The sequence below is a fragment of the Prosopis cineraria genome, unplaced genomic scaffold (assembly GCF_029017545.1).
Source record: "Prosopis cineraria cultivar Desert tree isolate PC_DT_omini unplaced genomic scaffold, ASM2901754v1 PC11, whole genome shotgun sequence".
Lineage (NCBI taxonomy): Eukaryota > Viridiplantae > Streptophyta > Magnoliopsida > Fabales > Fabaceae > Prosopis > Prosopis cineraria.
Genome location: NW_026555342.1, coordinates 36,688,169 through 36,698,958, shown reverse-complemented (window position 1 = coordinate 36,698,958; position 10,790 = coordinate 36,688,169). Strand labels below are relative to the sequence as shown.

The following is a 10,790-nucleotide window of genomic DNA, read 5'->3' as shown; positions in this document are numbered from 1 at the left end:
ATGACAATTAAGTCCCCAAACATTAAATTAATAACATTTAGGTTTGGGCCGACATTTCAAAAGAAAAAAGAAAAGAAAATAAGTTACAAATATCAATTTAGACAGTCATAAACCAAAAAGGCAAAATACAATCTAAGAATTACATTTTAGTGTTAAATGCCTTGTGTGCAATTGAATTTTAAAGTTGCAATTTTTTTTTTTTTTTGCCAAACGAATTTACAATTGTTTAAATTAATATTTGTAACTCAATTTTAAAAAATTTTGTCAAAAACTTAATTATTATTAATTCAATATTTTAGGACCGAATTGTCATTGTTTCAACTTACAATAGGCTAACCCTCAGCCCACCCACACATAAAATTCCACACAACGAGCCAAGGAAATGAGAAGTTGTTTATACAGGGGCAAAGAGAGTAGCTAAACCTTGATCAACAATCACTTGAAGTTGATCATAGGTCATCAAAGTCTCTCTATCACACTGGTAAGTTCCTTTTCCCCTTGCCAGAACCTCACCATCTACATCAATGATCCCTCCCTTCTCTTGCTCCTCCACGCGTGATCCAGGTTCTAAGAACAAAGCTTTTACCTGCAATTAACTTCTGTTAAAACAAAATAAGCAATGGAAGAAACATGATGAATCCAACAAAGTGATCTCACCTTAAGGTAGATGACATACGGAGATTTCACGTGACGTCCATTGCTCATCTCAGACATCACTGACAGTAATGGTAATCTTGGGCAGTCCTTGATAATGATTAAGTCCGCATAACCGTCTGAGAACTGCATGCACCATATTTACATGACACAGGAGTGAGAATAATGCCTCTAAATAACAGATTAATATCTCAAAGCATTAATTCTTCAGATGAATCTTAAATGTAGTACAAGACAAACCATAAATCATCGCTTATTTAGTATCTAATTACAAAGTCTCATAGTTGCTCAATCGTGCAGCGGTCCGAGCATCATATTTTGTACCCATTTGTTCTATATATCATCGCTTATTTTATTATTTAATTACCACATCATTGGTACTATAGCCATGCTCATTCCAACTACTAGTTCTCTTGGAAACTCCATTTTCATGATTACATGACAGGTGCATTGAACCCATACTTTTATAACCGCTGGTCACTAACGGCTACTTAACTAGCATAAGTTTACCCTCATCCATATATAACTTAACATACTGATGATGTGTATCTAATGAAACTCTCCACTGATATTATACTCAAAAAGAACAACTAGAGTTAGTCTTGGCACGAAAACATACATACCATTGAGAAAATAAAAGGACACTGTCAGGATCATAAAATATTCATTTCATTATTGTGTAGATATTATAGCTTAATCATAGGGATAAGACATCATTATGAGACATTAAAGTCATGTATCCTCTCTCTTGTATATATGCCCCACTCTTCAGAAAGAATAAACAACATATAATCAAACCAAATTTGTGTATATGGTAACACATCATCGTTCTAAATTTCATCAGTTTGCTGAGTGTTTCATGCCTCTGTCAGTAACCTAGGGTTCGTGAGAACCATCCTCCCAGTGCTTCGTGTACAAATAAAACAGCACCCGACATGCTCAAGCCAGCTTTTGAGAAGCTAGTTGGTACAGAAACTGAATGAAAAAAAAAAAAAAAAACTCGTTTATTCTCTGCAAATCTGTTCGTCCATACACAAAGGAAAGCATCCTATCTATATTTTATACTACTGCGATAGGAAGGGAATCACAACTGAAAGCAATAAAAGGGAGACGTTTATGTAAAACAGATGCATGCATGTTAATGGAGTTGGACAGTGTAACGGTGCAGCTGACTGACGTTATTCTGTTTGATCCTCCCTAGGTTGGACGAAACTCACCCTCAAGTCAAATTCAGCATCATCATCAAGCGACAAGTTAGCAACATTAAAAGTTGCGGAAACTCCATAAGCACCAAGTAATTCAACCTTATAAGCATTGTTGATCTTATGAACAATCCTAAATGGTCCATCAACTCTTAGAGACAACTAGCATTTGGTTGTTTTGGAAAACGTTCTTTCCTCAAATGTATACAAACCAAGTCTCCAACATTAAAAGTTAGTTGTCTCCGATACTTGTCGCATTGAGCCTTGTATCTCAAGGTCTGCTTTTTGGATTCGTTCGCAAACTTGCTCATGCAGCTTTTTAATTTCCTTGGCCCTTTGGTCAATATCAGAACTATATTGCTGCTTATCAAATGAAGGGGTCAAGTCTCGCGGACTAAGGGGACAAGTGCCATAAATTACTTCAAACGGACACTTCCCAGTTGCTTGGTTGACAAAGTTATTATAGCAAATTCAACTTGAGCAAGGATGAGGTCCTACTGCTTCAAATTCTTCCCCACGAAACTGCGAAGAAGATTACCAATAATCTTGTTTACAACTTTAGTTTAGCCATCCATCTGAGGATGACTAGCACTGCTAAACTAGAGCTTAGTCCTCATCTTTTTCCTTAGTGTCATCCAAAAATGGCTGAGAAACTTAACATCACAATTAGATGTGATCGTCCTAAGAATGCCATGGAATCGGACAATCTCTTTGAAGTAAAGGTCAGCAACTTGAACAGATCATTAGTCTTTTGACAAGGAACAAAATGGGCTCTTTTTGACAAACAATCCATGAACCATTACAGAGTCTTTCTGTCTTTGAGTACAGGGTAAGCCAAGGACAAAATCCATGCTCACATCTTCCCAAGGTGCCTCTGGAATCGGTAAAGGCATGTATAACCTAACATTTTGACCCTTAGACCTAGCCAAGTGACAAATTCTGCATCTCTGTACATGCCTGTTGACATCCCGTTGAAGTCATGGTTAGTAAAAGTTCTTCACAAGGTCAACTGTTTTATCCCGTCCAAAATATCCAGCTAATCTACCGTCATGCGCTTACCAAATTATTGCTTCCCATAATGAACACTAGGGAATACATAGGGTCTTTCCACCAAATAAGAACCCTTCATGCCTATAGTATTGGTAGAAAAGTTGTTCTTTAGTTGCTTCCCACGCTCCTCAAAAAATGAGGATCATCCCGATACAACTCTTTGACAAGGTCAAACCCAACTTTAGTCTACATTGTTGTGAGCAGCACATGTTGACGGCTAAGAGTATCAACTACAGAGTTCAAAGTTTCAGCCTTATGCTTCTTAATAAGGAATGGATAAGATTACAAGATTTCACTCCAACGTGCATGCTTGTGGCTGATCTGCTAAAAATTTAAATACTTAAGGGCCTCGTGGTCAGAAAAGAGTATGAACTCTTTGTTCAGGAGATAGTGACTCCAATGTTGGAAAGCTCGAACAACGGTATAAATTTTTTTGTCATAGATAGAATACCTAAGCTTAACATTGTTGAGCTTCTTATTGAAAAAGGCGATGGGATAGCCCTCTTGGCTTAGGACAGCACCAATGCCAGTGTTGGAAGCATCACAACTAACTTCAAACACTTGATCAAAATTGGTAAGAGCTAGGACAGGAGCTTCGATCAACATCTTCTTAAGTTCTTTAAAACTTTTATAAGCTTGCTCTGTCCACTGAAATTTATCTCCTTTGGTACAATCTGTAATTGGTGTAGCAATAGAACTAAAATTGTGGATGAACCACTTGTAGAAAGAAGATAATCTGTGAAAGCTTTGAACTTCTTGAATAGATTTTGAAATTAGCCAGCTATCAATGACTGCAACTTTGCTTGGATCAACTCCAACACCCTCTACGGTAATGATGTAATCCAAGAACACAACTTCACTAGTGAGGAAGGTGCACTTCTTGAATTTAGCATAAAGCTTTTGTTTTCGCAAGGCTTGCAAAACTTGCCATAAGTTATCTAAAGTGTTCTTCGTGACTCTTGCTATAAATAAGATTATCGTCAAAGTACACAACAACAAATTTGCCAATTAAGGGTCTCAATATCTGATTCATCAAGAGCATAAATGTGCTAGGGGCATTTGTCAACCCAAAAGGCATCACATTCCACTCATACAAGCCATCTCCGGTTTTGAAGGCGATCTTCCACTCATCTCCTGGCTGAATTCTAATTTGGTAGTATTCATTACGAAGGTCAATTTTGGAAACGGTAGTGACACCATGCAACTGGTCTAACATCATTGAGCCGAGGTATTGAAAACCAATACTTAATAGTGATCTTGTTGATAGCTCGGTATCCAATGCACATTCTCCAACTCTCATTCTTCATAGGTACTAGAAGAACAAGTACAGCACAAGAACTAACACTTTCTCAAACCAACCCTTTATGCAACAGCTCTTCAACTTGCCGTTAGACTTCGGCATGTTCCTGGGCACTCATCTTGCAAGTAGGCTTGTTAGGAATGATTGCTCCTAGAACAAAGTCGATGGCGTGCTATATGTCTTGCATGGGTGGCAACCCTGGTGGTATCAAATCAAATATCACATCTGGAAATTCAAACAACAAAGGCATGACTCTTGGGGCACTAGTAGTCTCATCATTCACCTCAAGCACCAAAATGAAGCTCATCATTTACGCCTCAAACTTTATCACCTTGAATTCCTCCTTGATCATCAAAGACACCAATGCTTAGATTCTCTCAAAGATTGGCTAATCTCACTGGGCGGTAGAAGCACTAGTGCGAATTTGACGCCATCTTTTGTGAAAGAATTGGTGTTTGTACGCCTTTTATGCATAGCATGTCAATCATATTGTTATGGTCTCCCCAACAGAAGGTGGCATGCATCCATAGGAACATCACATAAAACTTCATCACAATACTTGTTCCCAATAGAAAAAGTCATAAAGCATTATTTAAAAGCTTTTACCTCATTCCTCTTATTAAGCCAATAAAGCTTGTAAGGATACGGACAATCTTGTGTTGGCAACTTCAATTTCTCGACCATGCAATCAAACACTACATTTTCACAACTTCCATTGCCAATAATGACATTACAAACTTTTCCTTGGGCCACACGAGTGTGAAAAATGTTGCGTCATAGCCAAGGTTCTTCCTTAACTACAATTGTATGCAGACTTCATCTGATCACCAATGCTTCACCTTGATCCGCAGGCAAAACCTCCTCATCATATACTGGATTAGTTTCAGACCCAATCTCCTTCTCATCTTCTTTAGGTGCTTCATACGCGTGCCCTTCCTTAATGGTGACAACCCTCCCGGTAGGACAATTCGCCGTAACGTGGCCGAATTCTTGGCATTTAAAGCATTTGATTGCTTTAGAGCCAAATTCCTTAGTGGCATTTGCTGGTGGCTTGTGCATAGCGCTAGTTTGCGGCTTGCTTGAGAGGTTGGTCTGCCAAAATTCCGCCTTACGAGCAACTGAATAACCCCTGGAGGGAGTGAGCTAGAAGGATGATCTTTTGGGCGTCTGCTTCTCAACACGCATGGCTAGATAGATTACATCATCCAAGGTCCGATACTGCTAAAGTTGAATTGGACGACTAATGTTAGTGTTTAAGCCTGCAAGGTATCAGGCTCTTGTTTGCTCCGCCTCTTGAATGTCATACTTCATTATGAGTTGTTCAAATTTTCTGGTATATTCTTCTACAAACAAGGACTTTTGTCAAAGATTTTACAACTGGAGAAAATTATCCTGGTGGTAATGAATTGGTAGAAATTTTTTGGTGAGCTGGCATCTCATTTTTTCTCAGGTCTCAATGTTGCACTTCCCTTCACGTTCCCGCTTTCATCTAAGATTTTTCCACCAAATGGAGGCATGTTTTTTGAGTTTGAGAGCAACAAACTTGACTTTCCATGCATCTAGAATCTCCTTATATTTAAATACACATTTAACAGTTTGAAGCCAGTTTACAAACTCATCTGTCTAAAGTCTTCCCTTGAATTCAAGAATGTCTACCTTGATGTTATTAAAACAGAATTGTTGATGAAGATGGCGGCGGTTATCAGTGGATGATGAACTGCTGCTTCCTGAATCTCCTTCTAGGTTTTCTCTGTTATTGTCCAACAGAGTTCGCTGCATTTCTACAGTAGTTTCCAACTCTCATCCTACGTCTCATCTCTTCCATCTCAACCTCCAGCACATTCCTGTGTCTTGGAGGCATTTTGTTAGGTGTCAGGGCTAGGATAAAGAATTTCTGGGAAAAATCCTATAAGTGAGAATTTTGGTGAATTTGAGGGCAAATTGGAAATGTTGGAAAGATATAGGAATAAAATAGAAATGTTGAAAGGATATAGAGGTAGAATGAGAATTTTGGAAAGTTTAGGGGCAAAATGGGGATTTCAAATAGTAGGGGTAAAAATGGAAAATTTCAAAAGTATATGGATCAGTGTAATTTTGGGAAAATATGGGGACCAAAATGGAATTTAAATAAAGTTACATGGTCAAGGTAAAATTTTTGGAAAGATTTAGGCTAAAATGGAAATTCAAGAACTTTTGAGGTCAAAATAGAATTTCAAAAAGTTTTGGGGGTCAAACTGCAATTTTGGAAAATAAGGCTGACTAGGCAGGATGACGTGGCGAATGTGACACGTGTCAGAATCTAGTTGGTCTGACGTGTCATTGATTGGTTAGAACAGGTGACATGGTGGACAATGTTAACGTCTTCAACCTCATGCAGGCGTGTGCGACGCTTGGATCGGCGACAACAATGCATGGACTTTCGATGGTGGCACATGACGTTTCTAGCAACGAGGAACCTCCAGTTCCACATTTTCGAGCCTCCAGAGCACGATGGTGCTGTCAATTTCTAGAAAAAACACTTGGAATGCAGGGTTCGAACAAGTTAGGGACTCCTCCTCTGAGCTTCTCTCCTCTTCGACGTAGTTCCTCAACTCTACCTCACTCTTTCGCTCTTTGGACCAGCTCTGATATCAAAATGGTATAGAAACTGAATGAAAAAAAAAAATCTTGTTTATTCTCTGTAAATCTATTCATCCATACACAAACAAAAGCATCCTATTTATAATATTGGGATAGGAAGGGAATTACAATTGAAAGCAATAAAAGGGAGATGTCTATGTAAAACGGATGCATGCATGTTAATGGAGTTGGACGGCGTAACGGTGGTGCAGTTGGCTATCGTTATTCTGCTTCACTAGTGTTCACTTATGGCATTAAGTAGACATAATCCAGCTACTCCCACCCGTATCCATCATTTTCTAAGCTTTCTTCTCTCCTCTAACAAACACAATTGGTCCCCTATTTGCCCCTTCTGTTTGAATTCTTTCTACCCCTGTTGACATACATATTAATGGACTAGGCTCATTAGCATCACATAATCTATTTTGCTTGTTGAAATATCTTCCAATTTTATAGCTTTCATTAGTATTTAGTGCATATATTTTAGATTAACTTACTATTCAAATCAATAAGAAATATACTCTTTCAAAAATCCCACATTGTCTCAGAGCTTGGTTTGGTTGGCTCAACTTAGGATTTTTTAGTTTTCCAAACGAGGTGCAAAAATTCTCTTTTATGAACAGCCTCTAAAGAATGTTTTGATGTGTGTGCGTGAAGCAAGGAGGAAACAACAGGATCTCACTGCCAACCTAAGGTGATCCGGCAAACTCTGCTCGGCCTAACCTAGGAAGCCCATTGTCATCGGTAGTGCATGTGAACTACGCACGCCAAATCCTTGTTCTGCATCAAAAGCCGTCTCCTAGTGCATGACAACATGTAGCTTGAAGTTTCTAGCAATGGTTCCTTTCTCTAATGGAGATGACTCATTTCCAGCCAAGACCAGGTCGTCTCAATTTTGGATCCTCTTGCTGAATATGTTTGCTGCCAAAGTTGAATGCGAAGAGAGATCATAAGAGATCAGGGAGCATTGACAGATGGGAAGCTATTGGTCCATTTGTTGCCAAGTCACGACAAGCAGGATTCTCATACTCTTTCAATGATAGGTGATAAAAAAATAATAAACTCACACTAGAAGTTGAGTCTTACTCAATAATTGTGGATCAACTTCCAAACACTGTGAGTGCAATCTTGGTACAAAGAGATAACTTTCTTTGGTGAGAAACAAAACATTGTGGGTTGTTAATATGGAGCATCAAGTCATATGATCGAATGCCATCAATTATTTTCAACCTATGTTCCACCTTTTGGGAACTTGAAAGTCAAAATTGTTAATGGATATCTTGATTCAAGTTTCTAAGCATGCTCTCTTATTGTTAGGAAAGAAAGTATTCATATTTCAAAGTCTATAACTCTAAAATCTGCATTTCATCAATCAAAATTAGCCATACTAAAATGTATGAGGCTCTACTTTCCTAAAAATGCTAGGGCAAGACTAACATGCAACTAGTGTATGTAATTCTATAACAACCTCTAAAATTGAGGATATTATGTTTTGCCTTAGAGCAAAGTACACACCCACCAAGCTTTTTGTTAATATCAACAATGACCTACAGGGCCCATCTCATACTCTAAAAATGCACCAAAACAAAATGACCAAGTTCGCCATCTTCATTGGTTTTATCTCTGAAGAAACAAGTCTGAGACAATGGTACCGAATGCTTCAACCAAACTTTTGAGTATTTTCATTTGAATGCATGGTATTATTCATAAAAGTACCTATTCCCATACACCACAACAAAATAGGATTGCAGAAAGGAAAAATAGGCATATTATTGAAGTTGCTAAAGCACTGATGGTTTCTTGCAATGTGTCAAAGTTCTATTACAGGAATGCCATTTAGACCACATCTTACCTCATTAACTAAATGCCAAGCAGAGCCATTATTTGATACTTCTCCCCAAAGATTACAAAATGTCTTTCATAAGGATACTTCTTTCTATCCTAATAGAACATGTGTGAATCTCATACTCGAAAACATGAACCTAATAGAGAACAGGTATTGCTTGAGCATTGGACTATACCAACAAAGCCATCACTACCATCATTATAGTCACCATTACCTAAATCCTCATCTGCCTTGGCATCATCATCCCTTGTATATCATAAAAGAAAACTCAAGCAAGGAGAGATGGAAAAAAAAAGTAGAAAAATAAAGATTTGCTGGTTTTCTCACAAAGGCATAAATCTAACAAAGGAGCCCTTATACCTAAAGGACCAAATGAGTTTGAACCAATGATAGCCTCAGAAAAGTCTAATCTTGAACCTTAATTTTTGAACAGGTTGGTGAGCAATTTGATCTCGATATACATATTGCCTTGAATCTTGATATACATTTGATCTAGTAACCTTGATATACATATTACAGGTCAAAGGTATTTTGACCAGAATAATCTTATATTATTTCACTGTGCAGATATATATACACGATTACAAAGCTGACTGTACAAGGAAATAATCAGATAAAATCAAATCACTTATTTACCCTCATAATCTTGTCTAATCATATCCCTATAAATCAGGATCAAATCCCTATTAATTAGAAAAGAATATTTCCTAATTAATTATATTTCACACTCCCCCTCAAGTTGGATCATAGATGTTAATCATATCCAACTTGCTTATACAATTTTCAAATGTGGGCATATGTAATCCCTTGGTCAACATATTAGCTACTTGGAGACTTGTTGGTAAGAAGGTCAAACAAATGATCCCATGCTCCACTTTTTCTCTAATAAAATGCTTGTCGATTTTTACATGTTTCGAACTTTCATGGTGTATTGGATTTAAGGCCATGCTTATAGCTGCCTTGTTATCATAGTATAATTTCAGTGGTAGATCTAGTCTGACATGTATTTCCTCAAGTATTCTTTTCAACCATATTTCCCCTATTATGCCTTGAGCAAGGCCCTTAACTCAAATTCAGCACTACTCTTAGATACAACTCTTTGCTTCTGACTTTTCCATGTAACCAGGTTTCCCCACATGAATGAATAGTAACCAGAAGTAGATCTCCTATCTGGTTGATGTCCACCCCAATCTGCATCGATATATACTTCTATGGTTCTCCATTCATGTTTCTAAAACAACAAGCCCTTTCCAGGGGTGCCCTTCAGGTATCTCGAAATCCTACATGCTGCTTCCATGTGTTTTACCTTTGGCTCACACATATACTGACTAGCTACACTTACTGCAAAGGCTATGTTATGTTGTGTATAAGAGAGGTAGATAAGTTTCCCCACAAGTCTTTGATATCTTTCTTTATCAACTAGTTTGTCTTTTTCCTTATCTTCCTTGTCTTCAATTTTCTTAGTCTCTTCATCAGAGTTTTCTTCCTTCTTTGTGAACTTTGGCCTCTTCTTTGGAACAACAATCAGTATTTCAACAGTTTTTCACCCTAACATGCCTGTCTCTTTTGAGAGATCAAGTATATATTTCCGCTGAGATACATGAATTCCCTTCTTTGATCTTGCAACTTCCATTCCCAAGAAGTATCTTAACTTTCCTAGGTCCTTGACCTCAAACTCTTGACTTAATGCATTCTTAATTTTTATAATTTCCTCACTGTGATCACTAGTAATAACTATATCATCAACATACACAATGAGAATACACCTCTTACCTCCTTCCAGTTTAACAAACATAGTGTGATCCGATAGTCCTTGTTGTAGCCCTGAGACTTCAAGACTTGCGAGAATATATCGAACCATGCTCTTAGTGACGACTTTAATCCATACAGGGATTTCTTCAACTTGCACACTTGATCACCTTTGCCTTGATTAAAACCAGGAGGTAGAGTCATACACACTTCCTCTTTCAAGTCTCCATTTAAGAAGGCATTCTTGATATCTAACTGCTGCAAAGGCCATTCAAGGTTTGCCGCTATAGATAGTAACACTCTGATGGTGTTTAGCTTGGCTACTGGTGCAAAGGTTTCTTGGTAGTCAATGCCATATGTCTGTGTGAAC

At 37.9% G+C, this 10,790-nt stretch overlaps 1 protein-coding gene across 13 annotated transcripts in view; it reads right to left on the bottom strand.

Annotated features, from left to right (window-relative positions):
* Nucleotides 1-259: 259 nt before the first annotated feature.
* Nucleotides 260-10,790, bottom strand: part of LOC129285811 (sphingosine kinase 1-like) — a 35,580-nt gene continuing 25,049 nt past the window's right edge. For 7 of the 13 annotated variants that reach the window (XM_054921723.1, XM_054921720.1, XM_054921719.1 and 4 more), the window contains 2 exons: nt 658-780; nt 260-586 (listed from right to left, as the gene is read on the bottom strand). In XM_054921723.1, coding sequence (XP_054777698.1) covers nt 395-586; nt 658-780 — 315 coding nt within the window. In that variant the 3' untranslated portion in view covers nt 260-394. Of the gene's footprint in view, nt 587-655; nt 781-1,517; nt 1,630-10,790 lie in introns of those variants that run through there. The other 6 variants (XR_008587320.1, XR_008587321.1, XR_008587318.1 and 3 more) reach the window with 5 other exon arrangements.